Source organism: Triturus cristatus, chromosome 1_1 (assembly GCF_964204655.1).
Source record: "Triturus cristatus chromosome 1_1, aTriCri1.1, whole genome shotgun sequence".
NCBI lineage: Eukaryota > Metazoa > Chordata > Amphibia > Caudata > Salamandridae > Triturus > Triturus cristatus.
Window position 1 is genome coordinate 71,214,949 of NC_140579.1, and position 22,793 is coordinate 71,237,741.

Genomic DNA, 22,793 nt, shown 5'->3' on the forward strand with positions numbered 1-22,793 from the left:
CCAGTCCTGCCCCCTCAAGGGCATTCAGAAACACTCTGTAATCCCACTCCTGTGTGTGAAATTGCAGGTTGTGCTTCGTGACATGTGCCCTCAGGTGTGTGCCTCTGTGTCATTAGGGTGTGGCTTGTTGCTACGTACAACTGGGGTGTCCATGATTCCGAGGGTCAGCATGACATCTGCAATGTGACTGTGGGAGACAAGACCTGTGTGACATATAGGTGTGGGAGCATCTGACAGCACACAATGGTGTATGCAACTGTGTCCCTCATGCAGCTGGGGTTATATGCATGGCAGACTGTGATGTGTTAATGTACATGGATTTGTGTTTGCTGAGACTCATATGTCTGATTTTCATGATGTGGGGTCTTCTGGGTCCTGGATATGTTGTTTGCATGGGATGGGCAAGTGCGCCGGTCATCTTTCTCCCATCGACCTGCCAAGTGGTCCGTTCACCTCCTGGGTGGATGGTGGTGCCGGGATGTCGGGGCCTGGCCAGGCCCAGGGTTAGGGTCGAGCTGAGGCCACGCGGCCTCGTGGTGCTGTGTCCAAGATGGCGGCTGGTCCGGCCTGGGGAGCCGGTAGTGGTTCGGCCCCATGATACATAGATGTCCGGGGGCAGGAGTTCCGTCTGGAGACGGGGTGCGGGTTGTTTCTGTGGGTAGCACCTGGAGGGCCGGGGCTTGGGCCCTGTCATGCGGGGAGGGAGCAAGCCCTTCATGTGGCCTGTCCAACAGTGACCCATTCAGCACCATGTACTAATCCATTCACTGCGCCAAAACCCAACCACTTATAAATTCATCCGGGCACTCTCCTTGCAGTACTCTAATCATTCAGTCAGTACCCAAGTACTCATGCAGTGAGCCAGGCCTTAGCACATGGTCTGCTTCAAACGGATATCCACTATGCATGCAGTCCTCTAACCACCTGCACACTTGTCTTTCACACCTTCAATTCCCTAGTCACTATCCATACACTTCAGCAAACACCCTGTCACTCCGCTTGCACTCTTCTAGTGACCCATTCATCACCATGTACTAATCCATTGACTGCGCGAAAACCCAACCACTTATAAATTCATCCAGGCACTCTCCTTGCAGTACTCTAATCATTCAGTCAGTATCCAAGTACTTATGTAGTGAGCCAGGCCTTAGCACATGGACTGCTTCAAACCCCTATCCACTATGTATGCAGTCCTCTAACCACCTACACACTTATCTTTCACATCTTCAATTACCCAGTCAGTATTCATACACTTCCAGCAAACACCCTTCACTCCCCTTGCACTCCTCTAGTGACCCATTCAGCATCATGTACTAATCCATTCACTGCACCAAACCCCAAACACTTATAAATTCACCCAGGCACTCTCCTTGCAGTACTCTAATCTTTCAGTCAGTACCAAAGTACTCATCCAGTGACCTAGGCCTTAGCACATGGACTGCTTCAAACCCTATCCACTATGTATGCAGTCCTCTAACCACCTGCACACTTGTCTTTCACACCTTCAATTCCCTAGTCAGTATACATACACTTCCAGCAAACACCATTCACTCCCCTTGCACTCCTCTAGTGACCCATTCAGCACCTTGTACTAATCCATTCACTGCGCCAGAAGCCAAACACTTATAAATTCACTCAGGTACTCTCCTTGCAGTTCTCTAATCATTCAGTCAGTACCCAAGTACTCAAACACTGAGTCAGGTCTTAGCACATGGACTGCTTCAAACACCTATCCACTATGCATGCAGTCCTCTAACCACCTACACACTTGTCTTTCACACCTTCAATTCCCCAGTCAGTATACATACACTCCAGCAAACACCATGTCACTCCCCTTGCACTCCTCCAGTGACCCATTCAGCACCATGTACTAATCCATTCACTGCGCCAAAAGCCAACCACTTATAAATTCACCCAGACACTCTCTGTAAGATTAATAAAGTTTTATCTCATCGCATACAAGGTACAAATGCAAACAATGAAATTCATAAGAGGGAGAGAAAATATCAGCAAATGCAAACAGTGTCATACTCATCATCAAGTGAACGATATGCATATGAAGAAGTGGATAGATGGACATACGTTTCAGTAAAACAATGTGAAACAATATACATATGACGGAGGGGATAGATGAAGAGACATAAGTTTCAGAGACAAAAATACATTTGCAAATGTATTATGCAAAGTACGAGTCAGAAAGGTAATACTAACCCAAAGATCAGTGAAATACCACCCCCCTGGCCAAGTAGGTAGTGGGGGTCCCCTGAAATAGAGTCAGGGAACAAAGGTTTCAGGAACAGGAACAGGACAAGGACAGGAACAGCTAGGCCGCTCGGCGCCAACGGACAACAACAAATCACTCCTCTCTCCTCTCCATCCGACCTAAGACCAAAACCACACCCCCAAAGGCACCCCAGTTATACCCTAAAACCTATATGTCCGTCCCACATTAGTTAAAACAATTCATAAAATTCGAGCTCTTATTGGTTGATCTGGAAGGTGGTGTGTCACACCACCGTGTTCACATTCAAAATTCTGTGTGCTCATTGTTCTATATCCTTTCACATGACATACTCTTTGACTCGTTTTTCATTTCAATACTTGAAACATTTCATTTTTTCCACATAAGTTTCTCAGCCACGCCCGTGAAAGATGACTTGGGTCCCACGGCCAGTCTCATCTTTTTGGCCGACAAACAATGTTCTCTGAGGTGAACTACCTTAGACTTTTGCTCTTCCTCTGCAGCACCCAGCGTTTCTGTCTGTTTGTCGAAATATTCATGCACTCTTCAGCCCCCGTCCTTCATGTTAATTTAGGAAAATGCAGGCCCATTTGACTCACTATGACGAACAGAACATAAGCATTCAATAATGACATAGAAATGCACTTTTCACTGTTTACCACCCACCTTTGCTCTGTCCCATGTTAGTGTTTTTCTTTTAGCAAAGCTTTAAGCAAAAGTGGCATCATTTATTATTATTTATAAAAACAAAATGCAAGATGCGAAATGCTGCCTAGTCATGCATTAGTTCTTGTTTCTTTCTAAGCGCAATGTAAATGCGGTTTAGTTCTTTCATGCATTAGTTCACATTAGTGTATGCATGCGCAAAGAAGCTTCCCACAGGTTCATGTGATTAATATGTTACTTTTCCACTGCACAATGTTAGTATGTATTACGGGTGTGTTAATCCCAGCAGGTTTTCTTTTTGCAGAACCCTGCTCCATCAGATGGAAACTGAACCTTACTCCACTCGTGCCTGGATCTGAAACCCGCTTATGCCCACTAAGGACTGAGAGGGAAATGGTACTTGTTCTGGTTAGTGTCGACCACAAAGCTTGTCTTTGAAGTACATGTTTTAAATGCACCCATTCTAGAGCGTGATAAAACTCTCACAAGCGCCTGACCCCGGCTCATGAATATCTCAAGTAAAGCCCTGTGTTCTCAGACTTAGTTTCTAAAGTTGCATGTAGGTAGCATACTGGACACAGGAAAAAGAAGTAATGATGCCGTGTACAGGTAATACCCCCTCCACTGTGCTTGTACACTTGTTCAGAGTGTCTCAGATATGAGTATCCTACTTAGCTGATGCACTCTCAATAGGGTGCTGTCTTTGGTCCCCAGATCCTCACGACTCACAAGGATATACGCTACTTTACATCCACCATCACATAGAATCAGAGGCAAAACACAGGCCCTGCAGACTCTGCTGTGCAGGAAGCCCCCCCCCCTTCAGGAAGCAATAGATCAGCCCAAGGCCTAAGAATATCTTAGAGACATGGGCGTCTCAGGGGACCCTGCATTGTGCTGGGGGCTGGAGAATCATTATGCATTATGCCACTGCACGGCAACACTCATCTCCTGGAGGTTGTGCTGGAGGGGCACTGTCGTGCTGCTCCTCTCTTCCGGTCTCTGGGTCTTCTTTGGTTAGGGCTGTGGCTGGTAGGGTGTGGCATTTATACTGGTGATCCACAAAATGTCTGCCATGAGTTGGGAGTGTTGTGGAAGGTGCCACAGGAGGCGCTTGATAAACCACAAGAGGAGCTGCCGCTCCTGCGATGTTGTGTAGGAACTGCTGTCAGGCCTTCTTGGGGTTCCCGCTATCTGACCTTCTCCTGGTGGGTGGGTGTTGGTTGGTCACCATCGCAGAGAGTGGAGTAGGCACATGCTGAGAAGCACAGGAGGTTAGGGTGCAAGGAGTAGCTCTAGGTGGTATCCTGCTAGTCAAGTTACCCAATGATGTGGGTTATGAGGGTTCCCTGGAGGGCGGGTGAGTCAGACAGACCAGGGTCGAGCATCTAACTACATTTTCTCCTGGTGGAGTCATTTATGTATCCATTCAACTTCCAATAAACCCTCTCCTAATCTACTGGCGTTGTCTGCATATTTGTACATGCCAACTTGCATCACAACACGCTAGATCCCGATAGCAACGCTGGCCTTGACAAGTCTCAGATTACCGACCGCACTCTCTCGCTGCTCAGAGTAGTGTTCTCACTGTCTCAGACTTACTATAAGCACAATAATGGAAGACCTGTCACAATACCAAGAGACTGGCAGTCACACACTACCGGCAGCACTCTCAAACCCCTCAGACTAGCACTCACACTTCTGAAAACCCTCTCACGCCCCTCACAGATTACCACGAGACACTCTGGACAGCACTCTCACACTCCTCACAAAGTAGCAGCACAGCATTAAAGCCCTCTTGAATGAATTGTGAGTTTGTGTATTTAGTATTGTTGATGGGCGAGTGAGTGGATGCAAGAATGAGTCAGGTGGATGAATAGATGCATACGTATGAGTGACGGAGTGTATGGAGCCTTAGTGATTAAGTACATAGATGGACGGATGAGTGTCTTGATGGGTGGAAGCTGCAGTGAAAGCCAAATCTAATGCCTTAGCCAATGCTTCTTTTTCATTGGTTTCCCAATTAGGAATGCAGTCACTTTCACTAGTCAAGTTGCAAACGCTGCCAGTTAACCTGTTGGCACGACCAGGTCTCACTGTACGTGCCGAACACTGGCATCCCATTTGAAGACTCTCCCAGCTCATGCTGCAGTCTGAAACCCAAGATTCAGACACTCAAGACTAAAGCAAGCAACTCATGCCGTGCACGACACTTTCAACAGGCCCAGACTTATGTTTTTTAGCTAACGGCACTATGCCTTCATGGGCTTGTAGTTTTGGTTTGACCATCCCAGCGCAGCACGCAAAGCGCGGTTCAGTAACGACCGAGAACGGGACAAAGGTGTCACAGAGAGCACGGATTACGCAGGCATTCCCGGCCTGGACGCAGACTCAACGGGCCCTGCTGCCGCCACTCCCGCTTGTTGATGTAGGCACTACCTGTACAGACCCTAACACTCCCAGATGTAGGCACATACAGTACAGGCTCAAAGATTCTTAGGGCACCCCAGTATAGCTGCCGATTATCCCAGGTAAACTCTGGATATTATCAGCTCTGCTGCTGACAGGCCTGCTTTACAGGCGGACAATTCAGTTCTGCTGCGCATGCTACAGACACTGGGTCAGATTTACAAGCCCCTTGTGTCACTTTTACGTCACTTTTCCCATGTTAAAAGCAGGGCTGGACTGGCTGTAGTGGGCACCGGGCGTTTCCCCGGTAGCCCGCCAGGTTGGGGGCTGTTTTTTTAACAGGGCTGCTCCTCCAGCATCGCTGCAATATCGGCCCGTAACATAATCGGCCAAAACCGACCCTGGAAAACAGCTCAACCGCACCCCCAACACCCCCCAGCACCTTGCCAGGACCGGTTTTGGTTCCCAGTCCGGCCCGGGTTAAAAGTGACGCAAAAGTGGCGCAAGGGGTTTGTAAATCTGCGCCACTGTGTGCTCTGCTGCGTCAGGCTTGAAACATTCAAAGTTCACTGTAAACAAACACTCCCTTATCAGCCAATGACACTCCCAATTCAGCGCTGGGCATGTGCAAGTAGCCAGTGAAAGTGGGAGGATCTGTAAGGAAAGAGGAACCGACCTTGCCACTTCACAAACTGTTCTATGAGAGACGAAACTTAACTTAACGGTGCACCGTCCGCAGGTAGAACATGGCTGCGTCCAACCAGCTCCGGAGCCTGAGGGAGGAGGCCACCTGCTCCATCTGCCTGGAATATTTCACAGACCCCGTGTTTGTGGAGTGTGGACATACCTTCTGTCTGTCCTGTATCAGTCAGTACTGGGAGGGGCTGCAGACAGACTTCCCCTGCCCTCAGTGCAGAGATCTCGCTCAGAACAAAACCTTCCGGCCTAACAGGCACCTGGCCAACATGATAGAAACCCTGAAACAACTTCAGATACCGACTGCGACCCCGCAGGAGGCTAAACTGTGCCAAGAACACGAAGAGAAACTGAAACTGTTCTGTGAAGATGACCAGGAGCCCATCTGTGTGGTGTGCAGCATGTCACGTGATCACATGGCTCACAAGATGCTTCCAATTGGAGAGGCTGCCCAGGAGTACAAGGTATGTGTGCAGGTCAGCTGAATCGGGGATGGCAGGGGAGCGAGAGGGCTCACACTGCTACCAAGTACAGGGTCTGTTAGGATTCGATTCAGACGTGCAAGGCTCATTTAAATATAGATATATATATATATTTTATATTTTGAATGTTGACAGAGTGCGTAAAAATGAAATGCGCTGACAAACTCTGCCTGATATAGATCCTTCCTAATGTTGCCCTATGCCAGTAATATTCCAACGGTGGGCTGTCTCTTTGCTTTTGGGTTATTCTTTTGCTATGCGCCCAGAGTTGGACTGGGACAGAAAAAAGGCCCGTCCGTCAAAATGAAAGTGGCTGCCATCAGCGAATCAGAAGGCTCAGAAATAGGCCCAGGTTTGCAAATTGGGGTTGTTTTGAACTTGAAACGCTGTTTAGCTGTTTTAGGGTATTGGAGGCTACTTACATTTGTGCTTGTTGCAGGCAACGTTTGTGGTAATATCTGGGAAATCAAAAGTAAAAACCAGCCCACCAGACCCTAAAACAGGCCCACAAACACCCACAAATAGAGGGGCCACACACTGAATTGTCAGACCAGCCCACGTGACACTGCATGATTGCCCTGTAGGCCAGGCCGTCCCTTGATGCCCCATCCTCACGTGAAATGTTGGGTTTGACATGCTTTACACTGCAAGTGTAGTGTCATTCATTTAAAAGCCCTACTGTCAATGGCAGATTCTCCTAACTAGTTGGCTAAGGAGTGTCCTGATTTTGTTAAAAACAAGGATGCAAGTATTAAGCAGTCTTATTTCTCAGTGGTTATTTTACGCAGCATTTTAAAGCACTACATGTCCCATAATCCTGCGCCCCAGGTAGGAAATGACAGAGGAGACAATCAACCTTTGAGCACTATTGTGGGCAGTCCTGTTTTCTTGATGCACAAATAAAGGGTATAGCCAGATACAATAGCGCAGCCAACTTAGCGGACAGCGACTTAGATAATCATAGTCATGCCAGGATTCCATCCAGTGTCAAACTAGGTGAACATCCCAATAGTGGAGCCTAGGCTTGGGCGACTCATGCGCCTTATTTCGTTCAATAACCTGCACCCCAGCAGACACTCTTCTTCCTTGATTAAGTGGGTGTGCGGCATATAGCGTGGACTCAATGGCTTGATTTAATGACACTGGGTGGAGAGTCTGTAATGTCTTATTTTAGACCCAGATGAGAATGGGTCATTAACGTTCCGTTGACCAACGTGGTTTCAGCTGCATAGTGTTTGATACCAGGGGCATAGATTAGCATTTTCTGTGAATCTGTCTGACTTTAGCAGAGAGCTGCTTCTGCCCAACTTTTCATATCTGGGATCTCAAACATTCATGGGAGCGCCGCAAAAAGGTAGAGAAATTACTCAAAGTTGGGCCGGTTGAGGTCACCAGTGGGGTTTCCCAAGAAAAGGCAACTAATTAGATTACCAGTCTTTATTCTGCAGGACAAATCCAGGTGGACCGTCAAAGAACATAAGAATTTGTTTTAATTTATTTGCATCCCTCAGCAAAACATAAAGCCCCCACAGGAATATAATTCAGATGCCCCCGTAGCAGCCAGTGCTTGCCGCAGGATATTGTTCTCACTAAGCAGGGTGTCGATTCTGGCATTTTGTTGAATCGTCCCATCTCTAGTAGGTGCTATTCGCATTACAACTCGTTCAAGAGCTGGTTGTAGTGGGTCTCTCCAGGGCTGATTGGTCCTTGATTTGAAGCTTGGATAATCTCCTGCCGAAGCTGCTTCACTAGCTTGTGAATGTGCCCTCTAAAGAAAAATGCCAATGGAGTTAAAAATAGGTGGCGGAGGGGGGAGGAGCCTAGCGCGCATCCAAGATGGTCGCGTGAGCACAGGGCTCCCCGGACCCTCGCTGCTCCTCGGAACTTATCCTGACTTTATCCTGACTTGGTTGATGGAATCTGGAAGACGAATGTTGGCTGAACACTAAACTCCTTTCGGAAACCAAATCGGACCTGGGAATCCTGATCTATGGTGGTTTGAACTTTCGAGGCCCAACCGATGGCTGTGCCCGGTGCGAAGGTGAACTGTGGAGCCGGGGCGTAGTTGAACAACAACGGCGGCGGGGCTGTGCCAGTGGCCGTCCTATCACTTTCGGTTTCACTTTTGGATCTCTGAGGGGCTGGACAGTGGCATTGCTTGGTGCGGCTGGGCTTTCACTTGGCCTTCGCTTGCTGCCTTTGTCTCCGCCTGCTACCAGGGTGCCCATCGACTGTGGTCCCCTCGCTCCGCCACATTGCGGCCTCTGGTGCGGCCCGCGTCTGCTTGGCCTGTGCCCCTTCGACGCTTACTCGGTGGTCCCCTTCGGCGAGCGTGGTTCTCATGGGAGGCAAGGGAGACCCCGAGAGGCGTAAGACCAAGACATCCCTACGTGGGGGACCGGTCCAGACTAACAACATGGACCGCTACACTCAAGGTAAAGGGTCCCCCGGGACGGCCAGTGTCCCCCCGGATGATGCCAGTGGTGGCCCGTCCGTTTCTCCGGATCTGTCCCTGCAGGACATCATGGGCGCCATTACTGGCATCAGGGAGACCATCGCTACGCAGTACGAGGCCTTGGCCCGTAAAATCGACACGGTGGCCATTGATGTTACGCTAATTCGGGCGGATCTCTCTAAGACCAACGAGAGGGTTCAATCGCTGGATGTGCGGACGTCCTCCCTTGGTGCGGACGTGTCGGACCTGCAGACTACTCTCGGCGACCTCAAGTCGGCCAACGATCTGATGGCCCGGCGGCTGGAGGACTTCGAGGGACGGGCTCGACGCAATAACATCCGCGTCATAGGCGTTCCGGAGACCTCCGACAACCGCCCGGTTGATCTCATGGTTGAGGAGCTCATGCTCAAACAGCTTGCCCCCGCTGGCCTGAGTAAGTTCTTCGCCGTGGAGCGGGCCCATCGAGTTCCAGGTGGTCGGCCGCGACCGGGGGCCCCCCCGAGGCCTATTGTTGCGAAACTGTTTCATTACAGAGACCGAGATGCGATTCTGCAGGCCTCACGGGTCCATGGCCCGGTCCGATATGAGAACTCGTCCATTAACTTTTTCCCGGACTTCACCCAACTTGTCCAGAAACAGCGGATGGGCTTCCAGGGGGTGAAGCGTCGTCTCCGGGACCTGGGTTTCAAGTACTCTATGCTTTTTCCTGCTAGGCTCCGAGTGGAATATGAAGATCGGACTACCTTTTTTGACTCTCCTGCGACTGTGAGTGACTGGCTGGATTCGCTGCCGGACCGGGGTGACCGGCCTGGGCCCTCTGCCGGTGCCGAGGGTGGCGGGTCTCCTTCAGAGTGACTTTTGGTCCTTGACTTTGCCATTTTGTATTGTTCGGCTGGGTTCTACTTCTTTTGTGCATTTTGTTTCATTCTGATCTGTGTGGGGGGCGGGCGGGGACGGGTCCCTTTCCTCCTCCGGGGTCTTTTCGTAGAATGGGGTTTGTAGGGCGACAGGCACACTGCAAGTTGGGGTGGTTTTTTGGACCGCAGGGGTGCAGGGTGGGGGGAGTTGGATTCGGGGGGGGGTTGGCGGGTGGGTGGGGTTGTTTGGATTTGTGTTTTTTGTTCTCAAGGCGAGGTATTGGCTCTGGTTCAGTTTCGGGTGTTGCGCTATTTGCTAGGGGACCCTTGATCTACTGGAGGGGATGGGGGGGACGGGTTGAGATTGATGTCTTGGAACGTCAACGGATTGGGGGACCGTATCAAACGGGGTGTTGTGCTGCAATATTTGCGTCGTCTGACTCCTGATGTGGTGTTCTTACAGGAGACGCATCTGGTTGGTAATGTTTGTCATGCCATGAACAGGGGGGGATACCGACTCGTGGCCCATTCTGGTTTCACCACTGGTTCTAGAGGGGTAGGCATTCTCCTACGATCTTCACTTCCGTTAGAGATCACCAGGGTAGCCCTAGACGATAGAGGGCGCTATGTGGCTCTGACTGGGAGGTGGGAGGGGCAGTCCCTTTCCTTGATCTCGGTCTATGTTCCCCCGGGCCTCCAGAACTCCACCTTCTCAGACTTGGGTCGTATGCTGCTTGAGCTTCCTGACAGTCTTTTGCTTATGGGTGGGGATTTTAATTCGGTTGTCTCGGGTGACCTGGATCGCCACCCGCCCAGGGCCCTCCCTGCTGCCCAGGCGTGGCTCGGCGGACTCTTGGAGACCTTCGGTCTGGTGGATTGTTGGAGGTTAATGCATCCGACACTGTGTCAGTACACGTTTCACTCTGGGGCCCATGGGAGTCTCTCCAGATTGGATTATTTTCTTATGCCCGCGGCCCAGACTGCCCGGATTCGAGAGGTTAAACACCTGGCCCGGGGTATCTCTGATCATTCCCCACTGTGGTTGCTTTTTGACACTGGGACGCGGTCTGCTGGGCGGATCGCTCCTATTAACCCTTGGTACCTGCGAGACCCCAAGATCCGTGATACCCTGGTTAAGTCGATTGATCAATATTTTCTTGAGAATGAGGGGTCGGTGTTGTCCTCAGTGTCCCTGTGGGAAGCTTTCATAGCAGTGCTCCGCGGGCATGCCCTGTCCCAGATAGTGGATGCTAAGAGGGTTAAGAATGAGGCGGTGGTGACGCTGGAGACTGAAATATCGGGGCTGGAGGCGGCCTTGGAGGCGGGTGTCACTCCGGATGGGCTGCATGCCCTCAGCCTGAAGCAGTTTGAATATAAGTCTCTTGTTACTGACGCTGCCAAGACCATGTATAGGGAGCAGCAGGGTAGGTTGTATGATGCCGGGGACAAGGCGGGTAAACTGATTGCCTGGTTGGATAAGAAGGAGAGAGTGAATCGTGTGGTCCCGGAGCTTCGGGTTTCGGATGGAGTATGTGTGACTGAGCCTGGTGAGATTGTGGAGTGTTTTGCTGACCACCTCAGGGCAGTGTACTCCCCGGTGTCTGATAGAGATGAGGACGACTCTCGTCTTCTGCTGCGGGATATTGCCCTGCCCGGCTTATCCGTCGAGGACCGTGAGCTGATGGATGCCCCTTTGTCTGTCGAAGAGATTGCTACTGCGATTCGCTCCCTTCGCTCGGGCAAGGCTATGGGCCCCAACGGCCTGCCGATTGAACTATATAAATTACGCCCGGATAAAATCGCGCCTTTCCTCCGTCGTATGTTTCAGGAGTCGCTCGAGAGGGGTTCCCTTCCCGACGACCAGCGTCTGGCTACTATAGTGGTGATTCCCAAGGATGGTAAGCCGCGTGACCGCTGTGCCTCATATAGGCCTATTTCCCTACTAAATGCCGAACCCAAAATCCTTGCTAAGGTCCTCGCTAATCGCTTGCTGAGCGTTATATGTGACTTGATACATCCGGATCAATGCGGCTTCATCCCTCATCGTAATACCGCTCTCAACTTACGGCGTCTGCACGGCGTCCTCGCTAGGGCGGAGTACTTCTCTGAACCGGCCATATTGGTTTCCTTAGACGCCACGATGGCCTTTGATACCATTGAGTGGCCATTCCTTTGGGCCGTCTTGGCGAAGTTTCGCTTTGGGGAGGGATTTCTTAGCTGGGTGAAGCTTCTTTATGCTGGACCAATGGCTCAGGTTGTTGTCAATGGGCGGGTTTCTCGGCCTTTCGCTCTCGGGAGGGGTACTAGGCAGGGGTGCCCGTTGTCCCCTCTGCTCTTTGCTCTCGCCTTGGAACCGCTCGCTGCCTGGCTCCGTTGGGAGCCCTCGATCAGGGGGATCCGGTGGGCCCCGGGCTTCGAGGATCGGGTCTCGTTGTACGCAGATGATATTCTCTTGTACCTCACCTCGCCGCGGAAGTCGCTCAATGTTCTTTTTGATGTCCTTACTTCCTTCGGGAGAAATTCGGGTCTGATAATTAACTGGTCCAAATCTTGCGTGTATCCTATCTCTGGTGGCCTTCCTCTCTTGCCGCCTCGGCTTCTGCTCCAAATATCTCAATCCGGCTTTAAATACCTGGGGGTGTACGTTTCGTTGGATCCGGCGGTCCGCTATGAGCAGAATCTCCTGTCTCCACTCCGGCGTTTGAGGGTGGATACGGCTCGGTGGTGTAAGTTGCCCTTGTCTCCACTTGGTCGCGCGGCGCTGTTTAAAATGATGTCCCTTCCCAGATTTCTTTATGCACTCCAGAACTCCTTCGATGTCATTCCGGCGGCCTACTTTAGGGAAGTGGAGAGTTTGCAGAGGAGACTGGTTTGGGACGGGCGAGCGCGTATCGCTTTGGCAAAGCTGACTCTTCCCTGGTATGACGGGGGCATCGCGCTTCCTGATATTAGACGGTACTATTGGGCCTCCCAGCTGTCTGCCATTAACCATGCTACGTACGCTCCTGGTTTGAACCCGGCATATGAGATGGATAAATTCCTGCTTCCCGGCGGTAACTATAACAGAGCGCTTTACTCTCGATCTGCTGGTAGGACCCTCACGGGCCCTACTAGGATTGCGGTACGTGTGTGGAAGGCGGCGAACGTAGTGATGGGCTGGAGTGAGCGTTTAACGTGTGCTACTCCTTTATTCGCCTCAGAACGCTTGGGAAGCCTCTGGACAACGAAAGGCTTCGAGCACTGGGACACGATCGGCATCAGCAGAGTGGGGGACCTATGGGTTAAAGGTGCGGTTAAATCCTTCGCGGCGCTCCAGAGCGAGCACGAGCTTAGTGAAAGAGAGTTCTTCCGTTATGCCCAGGTTCGGCATGCCCTGCTCTCGGTCTTTGGGGAGGGGACCACGGTCCCTGCTTCTTCGCCTCTCGAGGACCGCATACTCGACGGTCACGTCCCCGACAGTACTATCTCTCTGATTTACAAAAAACTGATAAATAATCGGGCTGACCTCTTGGTGCGTCTTCGGGAGGCATGGACGGGAGATGGGGTGGAGTTGGACGACGAGGACTGGCAGACTGCACTGTCATCCCCTAAGGAGGTGGCCATCCCGGCCCGTCTCCGTCTGGTCCAGCTTAAGATTCTCCATCGTGTTTATGTGACGGGCCCACGCTTGGTCTCGATGGGGTTTTCTGACGACGGGCTCTGTAAGCGTGGCTGCGGGCTCAGTGCCACCTTTCTCCACATCCTATGGGAGTGCCGCGAGGTGGCGGAATATTGGCGCCAGGTGCATGATGTTATGAGACGAGTCACTGGGGTCGCTCTGCTGCCGGAGGTGCGTCGCTGCGTTCTGAATGTATGGGAGCCCAATGACTATAATGCGGCCCAGGCTCGGTGGGCGGCCTTGGGGAACATGATCGCAAAGAGAGATATAGCGCAGCTTTGGGGTTCCCAACGGCCTCCCACCGTGTCCGTATGGAAGGAGAACATGGACTGGTGCATGTTCATGGAGTAAACTGTGTATGTGGCTCGTGGTAAACCGGGGGCATGGGGTAGAATCTGGGGGCAGTGGAATGTGTATCGCGGGTCTATCTGTGCTCCCCCCCTGGTGGATACGTCTGAGGTTGCCTCGTCCCCCTGATCCTTGAGGGTTCCTTGCTTATCTCGTACATCTGAGTACAGATTTGGTACTCCCGTGGCCCCCCCCTCCCTCTCAGGCCTCCTTTTATTGACCGCCCTCGGGTGGTCGGGTGTGGAGTCCCCCGGCTGTGGTTCGACGCCCATTTCATGTCGTTTCGCCTTGCTTTTTGTTTTTCTTTATTTTTGTTGTTATTTATGTTAAAAGTGTGTATCCTGACTTCCCTTATGTGCAGTCTGATCTTCTGTAATATAGCGGAGCCCCTGTGGGCCAGTCATTGTTTTTGAACTGCTTGATCACTTTAACTACTAGCGGCCGGCCCTGGCGGTTGTAGGCCCGTGCTTGTAACCTTTTCTCTGCACAATAAAAATTTTTCAACAAAAAAAAAAAATAAAAAATAGGTGGCGGAAAAGAACCTCCTGAGGGAACTGCCTCAAATAATCACACACTGGAAGACAGAGGAATCCACTCCAGTCTGAATGGACAAGGCAAAATAGTAGATGGAAGGAGAAAAACTGAGAAGGAAAAAACTGGTTGGCAAGAATGCAAAACTTCATAGCTTTAGAACAGAGAAGTTACAATTCTATTAAGGACTCTGAGGCGAGGATAATGCATTTCTTTCTTCACCTTATTACACATGCAAAAAGAAAAATTGATGGACAGAATGCAGAACAATGTCATACATTCACCCCAGTACAGAGATCTCGTCCAAAATCTAATGGTTTTTGGCTCCCCATGTCATTCTAGTTTGAACCCAGCCATATGCATATCAGTCTTGACCCGGCACCCAGTGGGAACAGTCCAGCCCAAACTGCCAGGCCAGGTCCTCCGTGGAATGGAAACAAGCATCCTAGGACCAGTTTCGGGGTTTCACCCCTCATCAGCCAGGATAGCTTGACTCCAGGGGCATAATGAGAATGGGACCCACGTCTGGGCATACACGTCCCACTCGGGGTGACAAATGCAAAAAGAACAATAGATGGACAGAATGCAAAACAATGTCATACATTCACACCAGTACAGAGATCTGGGCCTAAATCCAATGTTTTTTGCCTCCCTATGTCATTCCAGTTTGAACCCAGCTAAATGCAAATCAGTCTTGACCCTGCGCCCAATGGGAACAGTCCACCCAAACTGCCAGCCCAGGTCCTTACTGGACTGGAAACAAAAGTATCCTAGGACCGGTTTTGGGGCGTCACCCCTCATAAGCCAGGCTAGCTTGAATCCAGTGGCACAGTGAACCCGGGACCCAAGTCTGGGCATACCCAGAGCACTTAGGGCGAGAAGGCAAAAGACACACAGATGATGGACGGAATGCAGAGCAAATCAAACATTCTTCCCCAGTAAATAGATCTGGGTTAAATCTATTGTTCTTTTGCTCCCCATGCCACCCCAGTTTGGACCCAGCCATATGCATCAGCCAGGCTAGCTTGAATCCAGTGGCACAGTGAGCCCGGGACCCACGTCTAGGCATACACCTCGCACTTAGGGCGAGAAATTTCAATGAATTTTTAAGTTTTTTAAAATTCTATTTCCTAACTATAGCGTCCCAGTAACTTTGTTTTTTTCAGTTAAATTCTAAGGTTTTTTAAATGCTAATTGTTAACTATAACGGTCCAGTATCCTTTGGGTTTTTCCAGATTCTAAGATTTTTTTAAATTCTATTCCTAAATTGTAATGCCCATTTTTTTGTAGGTGAACCTCTTAAAATGTTCGTACTTTCATTCTATAATTAGATATAATCATGTTTTGATTTCATATGTGTTTATCAGAAAATACATTAATAACTGGTTTTATTTTTAACAATTTTGTAAGTCGCCAAACAATATTGCATTTACAGTGGAGATTCTGTCATCAGTAAATGTATTTCACATACTGAAAAATACACTTAAAGACATTTTTTAAATAAAGTAACTCTAAATATTTAGTAGAATATTGCTTTAACTTTTCTATGATCAATTTAGAAGAAAGCCACCTAATAAAAGAAACCTTTGCAAAACTGATGTCGCTTTTCCCTCACTCTGTCTTGGTGTACTATAATATATGGCAAAGACAGAAATGGAATTGTTGTCCAATCAAATCTGTCCACAGATTGACAAAGCCATATAACAAGGTTATAAAGCTTGTTTCTGCATTCCTCAGAGACCATTGCATGGGCTGTATCTATAACAACAACCTGCGCTTTGACATGCATGGAATTTAGAGGAAAGGAAGGAGTGCACTTTACAGATGAAGGCAACTCTGTATCCGATCTGATGTGTAGCTGCCATATACACGTAACCAACACAACGGCTCTGGTCAGAGCTACCCTAATATCTGAAATATAGTGAAGTTTTTTTCTAAAGGTTTTTCTTTAGTTTTTGACAATCTTCGCGACGACGTCTCGATCCCCGCGGATATGCCCCAGAAACGGAAAACAAAAGCAGACATTCAATGATCATCAAAACATCCAAAAATAATATGTAAAAAAAACCTTCTGAACATTACACTACACATATTACTACATACATACTTCTTTCAAAGAATGTTTAAACTCATATTTTTGTACTAAGTTTCTTTAAAAATCATCTTTCAGACCTATTTTCCGTTTTCATGGTTATTTGGGACGTCACGATGACGTCGCTAACCGCGACAATCGCGCCTTTTCCACAAAATAAAAACAGATATATGCACAAACATTACAGTATTTTACACACTAGAGGTTTATTATTGTACACTTCAAACTCATGTTTTTCTAGCGTATTTCTAGAACAGTAATACTCAAAGTACGGCCCGGGGGCCGCATGCAGCCCTCCTGACCTTTACATGCAGCCCTCTGGGTAGCAGCAGCACTAGGCTGCGGTGTACTCAATTTAGCACTAAGATTAGAAACAAATTAAATATACAGCAAGCCCTTGTTTACAGGTTATTTAGGGAAAGGAACTAACTATGCCTGTAACTTTAGGAACACCGTCATTTTTAAAGACAGCATACGTGTAAAAATACAAGTGTCTTTTCAAAATTCAAAGAATGTATTTCATTACCTGTAGAACCATTTAACCCTAGTAAATCAAATTATAGCAGCACATTCAGAAGTATTTTTTTTAAGTGATGGTTTTAGAAACATTTATGCTTCACAACTCCCCCCCCACACCTGACAACAATGTCATTAGTGATTATATCCAAGCACAGGAGATGATTTTGTACAGCACGTATCCTGAAGTCATGTATTTAGAAGCCCTCTTATATGTAATTATGAAGAAAAAGGATAAATAAAACAATTGCCCAGAGTCACACAATTTGGTCAAGTGGAGAAGCCGGGATTCATCCCAGATTTTCTGGTTTCACAATGTGCAATTGAGTCTAGCCACTAGATATACATGCTTCGCTTCCCCTACACCCACTTTACACCCCACCTTCCCTGCTGGCATCAGTGCAGCCCTTGGTCAAACCAAAGGCCAAGCTTTGCGGATCCCGGGAAAATGTTTTTGAGTACCCATGTTCTAGAACAACCATCTCTAAAACCTGTTTTCCATTTTCACGATGAGACCAGAGTTTGCGAGGTCGTTGGTCATCGTGATCCCCGTGGTTACGTCACAAAAGCGTAAAGCGAAATCAGGAATTCAATAGCCATCACCACATGAAAAAATTATAACTATATATTTAATTCTAACCATGACAGTATATAACTCACTATACAAATAACTCTATAAAAACATTTATCAGTATCTCTATAACAGTGAATGCTAATGATTCATTCATATGTTTTTATATATTTTCACCAATATCCGGACGACGTTGATAGTCGCGACGTCCCCGCGATGGTACACTGGGGGGCCGCGCTGGCGGTCGCAGCATCATTCGAAATATCGTTCGCATTTTAAAAATCTATTTTGGACATATAACTTCTGTCACTAACACCTCCATTTCTCAACCATGGAATAAGAGTATCTCCACCCTGACCCCTGATGACCCTATCACACAGATTTTCAGCCCCGGGAACCATTCTATGCACTGCAGATGGTTCTGGTGCACCAGATTCCCTGTGCTACGGCGCAGAATGCTCAAAAGATATCCACAAAACTATCAGTAGTGGTTGCATTTTTACAGGGCCGGGGTGCCCACAGGACTAGAGGCTCAGAACCTTGCTATAGCAAAGGTAGATTTGGAGACAGGGAACCTGTGGTTCAAATGCACATCTCTCTACATCGCTTGATGGATATTGATTCAGTGAATTGTTCTGGATTCAGAGCTGTTCTGGAGTCAGAGCTGTTCCACCACCTACCTCCCCATCTCCCTGGCCAGGTGTAGAAGCCATGGTAATTCCTAAGGCCTTTGAGAGTGACTGGAAGGGACACACTCATGTATCCTTGCAGGAAGGAGGAGGTCAGGGATGTAGCAGGCTCACCAAATGAAGCTATAGTCAATAACTTCTATACAACAAGCATCTGCAATGCAATAGGGCTCGCATTTACACAAATTCGAGCTATTGGCAATGTAAGTGACAATGCCTTTTATTTATATTTTGGTTTTTAAAACATAAATAAAACATTTACAATGCCAATAGCATAAACTCTCACAAATGCGAGGCCTATTTCATTGCAAATGCTTGTTTAAAAGTGTGTGTGTGTGGGGGGAGGGTTGCAAACAGAAGGTAGCAGAAGGAACACAGAAAGGAAGGGTGTGGGGAAGCAAAACTGTGGGAAGCAAAAATGATGGAACGGTCGGGGAAGGGGCACCGAGGGCATAGGGAGGCAAACGATAGACAGCAATGTGAGGGGCAGGGGGAAAAAAGCAAATGTTCGAGAGCAGCATTAAGCTGGAGATGAAAGCATCCCCTTTACAGGTAATCTGAGCCAAGGAGCAAAGCGCAGCGAGCTGCCACTTTGGAACTGGAGAACTGCTCAGTAAAGCACTCCAATACCTTCTGGTCGGGTTCGCACTTGCGGTTGCTGGAGAGTGTGTCCAAAGAGAAATTTGCAGCCAAAGACTATCTTGCTTTTTTGGATCCATCTCACATAGGATAAAATTGAGAGAAGAGGGTAAGAGCCCTTTGTTGAAGTCATGGTTTTTAGAAAGTGAGCGGAGGAGCAAACATAAAGCATATTCATGTTTAACATAGATGTTCGTTCAGAAAATAAAGATGCCAGATCTAGCGGAAATTACATCACGCATCTTTGACATCCCTAAAGGCATCCCTGAGTTGCCCCCTTCTGTCTCCTATGGCCCCTGCAAAGCGCCCCGTTTGCTACGAGGTAAACATACCAGTGGTCACAACTGCGCATGAGAGACCCTCCTGCAGTAAGAGAAACTCATTAAAGAAAATAGTGGTTACAGACTTAGGAAGACGTACCGTGTAACAACTGAAGTAAAAGGGCCAGTTCTCATGGGCGGTACAAATGAAGAAAATGTGGTACTAAAGAGGGGCTAACAAGCCTAATAACGAATCAGGAGCCAGCCTTTAAGAAGGACAATGACACAGCCGATGAAAAATACAGCATTGCTTGCAGAGCAGCGCATGCGCTGCCTAGGCTTGACCTAAACAGTGATGTATTGCTTGAATAATGCAGCCTGAGTAATTACCAGTGGCTGAGATTGATTCAAGCATTCCGCCCATCGCTTTTTTCTATACCTTAGCGTGTCGCCCTAAGTGGAACAGGTATGCCCAGACGTGGGTCCCGTGCACACTGAAACCAAGCAATACCTGGCTGATGAGCCATAACTAGGGGAAAGCCGGTCCTGGGCTGCTTGTGTTTCAGTTCAGGGAGGGCCTGGCCTGGCTGTTCAGGCTGGACTGTTCCCATTGGATCAGGGTCAAGTCTGATTTGCATATGGCTAGGCTCTGAACTGAGGTGGCATGTTGTGCAAAATAACGATGGACTAGAAAGTGGCCCCAAAAATTTACTAGTGGCTGAAATTAATTCAAGCATTTCATGCATCATTTTGTATATACTTTAGGCTCGACTTTGTATGCCACATCTCGCCTCCACAGCAAACTCCATCCTTGGTTGGTCAAAAATCCTGGAACATAGTAATGCTCGAAATAGCTAGAACCTATATTGAGAACTAATCAACTCTCATGTAACTTTCGAAGTCTGTGATGCTCCTCCAACCACAAAACCACAAAATGCTCGGACACTGAATGATCAACTGATTCAGTGGCCATCGACAACTAGTGCCTCTCCTGTGTACAATGTTTATTGGGTTCCAGACCGTAGACTACATCTCATAGAGCTGCAGATGAAGGTAGAAAGTGGGAGGAGTGGGGTTACTGTGGCAGCTCTTGCAGCTGCAAAGGAATGATGGATGACCTGACACCCCACCAAAGAAACAACTGTTAGTGGAAGCGGCAGGGAAAGTAATGAAGAAAACCAGGTGCCCAGGTCAGCCGAGACTTCGACAGCCTCCCCGAAACCCTTCCACCATTGAGGATCACCACACACTGGTGTGGATAACGAAGAATCAAGCACTCTGTCCCTCAGATGAGCAAAGAGGCCTCTCACTCGCCCTGCAGGTGCACCGTCTTCACATGTCCAAACACATGGAAGCAAAAGACCCTGGTTAAGGAAGACTGCAGATGAGCAAAGAGACCTCTCACTCGCCCTGCAGGTGCACCTTTTTCACATGTCGCAAACATATGGAAGCAAAAGATCCTGGTTAAGGAAGACTGCAGATGAGCAAAGAGGCCTCTCACTCACCCTGCAGGTGCACCTTCTTAACATGTCCAAATACATGGAAGCAAAAGACCCTGGTTAAGGAAGACTGCAGATGAGCAAAGAGGCCTCTCACTTGCCCTGCAGGTGCACCTTCTTCACATGTCCAAACATATGGAAGCAAAAGACCCTGGTTAAGGAAGACTGCAGATGAGCAAAGAGGCCTCTCACTCACCGTGCAGGTGCACCTTCTTCACATGTCCAAACACATGGAAGCAAAAGACCCTGGTTAAGGAAGACTGCAGATGAGCAAAGAGGCCTCTCACTTGCCCTGCAAGTGCACCTTCTTCACATGTCCAAAAACATGGAAGCAAAAGACCCTGGTTAAGGAAGACTGCAGATGAGCAAATAGGCCTCTCACTCACCCTGCAGGTGCACGTTGTTCACATGTCCAAACACATGGAAGCAAAAGACCCTGGTTAAGGAAGACTGCAGATGAGCACAGAGGCCTCTCACTCGCACTGCAGGTGCACCTTCTTAACATGTCCAAACACATGGAAGCAAAAGACCCTGGTTAAGGAAGACTGCAGATGAGCACAGAGGCCTCTCACTCGCACTGCAGGTGCACCTTCTTAACATGTCCAAACATATGAAAGCAAAAGACCCTGGTTAAGGAAGACTGCAGATGAGCAAAGAGGCCTCTCACTCGCCCTGCAGGTGCACCGTCTTCACATGTCCCAAACACATGGAAGCAAAAGACCCTGGTTAAGGAAGACTGCAGATGAGCAAAGAGGCCTCTCACTCGCCCTGCAGGTGCACCGTCTTCACATGTCCCAAACATATGGAAGCAAAAGACCCTGGTTAAGGAAGACTGCAGATGAGCAAAGAGGCCTCTCACTCGCACTGCAGGTGCACCTTCTTCACATGTCCAAACACATGAAAGCAAACGACCCTGGTTAAGGAAGACTGCAGATGAGCAAAGAGGCCTCTCACTCGCCCTGCAGGTGCACCTTCTTCACATGTCCAAACGCATGGAAGCAAAAGACCCTGGTTAAGGAAGACTGCAGATGAGCAAAGAGGCCTCTCACTCGCCCTGCAGGTGCACCTTCTTCACATGTCCAAACACATGGAAGCAAAAGACCCTGGTTAAGGAAGACTGCAGATGAGCAAAGAGGCCTCTCACGCGCCATGCAGGTGCACCTTCTGAACATGTCCAAACACATGGAAGCAAAAGACCCTGGTTAAGGAAGACTGCAGATGAGCAAAGAGGCCTCTCACTCGCCCTGCAGGTGCACCTTCTTAACATGTCCAAACACATGGAAGCAAAAGACCCTGGTTAAGGAAGACTGCAGATTAGCAAAGAGGCCTCTCACTCGCCCTGCAGGTGCACCGTCTTCACATGTCCAAACACATGGAAGTAAAAGACCCTGGTTAAGGAAGACTGCAGATGAGCAAAGAGGCCTCTCACTCACCCTGCAGGTGCACCTTCTTAACATGTCCAAACACATGGAAGCAAAAGACCCTGGTTAAGGAAGACTGCAGATGAGCAAAGAGGCCTCTCACTCGCCCTGCAGGTGCACCTTCTTCACATGTCCAAACACATGGAAGTAAAAGACCCTGGTTAAGGAAGACTGCAGATGAGCAAAGAGGCCTCTCACTGGCCTTGCAGGTGCACCTTCTTCACATGTCCAAACACATGGAAGCAAAAGACCCTGGTTAAGGAAGACTGCAGATGAGCAAAGAGGCCTCTCACTCGCCCTGCAGGTGCACCGTCTTCACATGTCCCAAACATATGGAAGCAAAAGACCCTGGTTAAGGAAGACTGCAGATGAGCAAAGAGGCCTCTCACTCGCACTGCAGGTGCACCTTCTTCACATGTCCAAACACATGGAAGCAAACAACCCTGGTTAAGGAAGACTGCAGATGAGCAAAGAGGCCTCTCACTCGCCCTGCAGGTGCACCTTCTTCACATGTCCAAACGCATGGAAGCAAAAGACCCTGGTTAAGGAAGACTGCAGATGAGCAAAGAGGCCTCTCACTCGCCCTGCAGGTGCACCTTCTTCACATGTCCAAACACATGGAAGCAAAAGACCCTGGTTAAGGAAGACTGCAGATGAGTAAAGAGGCCTCTCACGCGCCATGCAGGTGCACCTTCTGAACATGTCCAAACACATGGAAGCAAAAGACCCTGGTTAAGGAAGACTGCAGATGAGCAAAGAGGC

The 22,793-nt window shown here is 48.9% G+C and overlaps 1 protein-coding gene across 2 annotated transcripts in view; it reads left to right on the forward strand.

Moving 5' to 3' along the window:
• The first annotated feature begins 5,973 nt into the window (after positions 1 to 5,973).
• LOC146869455 (E3 ubiquitin-protein ligase TRIM39-like) overlaps positions 5,974 to 22,793 on the forward strand; it is a 193,281-nt gene continuing 176,461 nt past the window's right edge. Inside the window, exon 1 of one of the 2 annotated variants that reach the window (XM_085653995.1) lies at positions 5,974 to 6,477. In XM_085653995.1, the coding sequence (XP_085510121.1) occupies positions 6,064 to 6,477 (414 nt within the window). In that variant the 5' untranslated portion in view covers positions 5,974 to 6,063. The remainder of the gene's footprint in view (positions 6,478 to 22,793) is intronic. The other variant, XM_085653984.1, reaches the window with a different exon arrangement.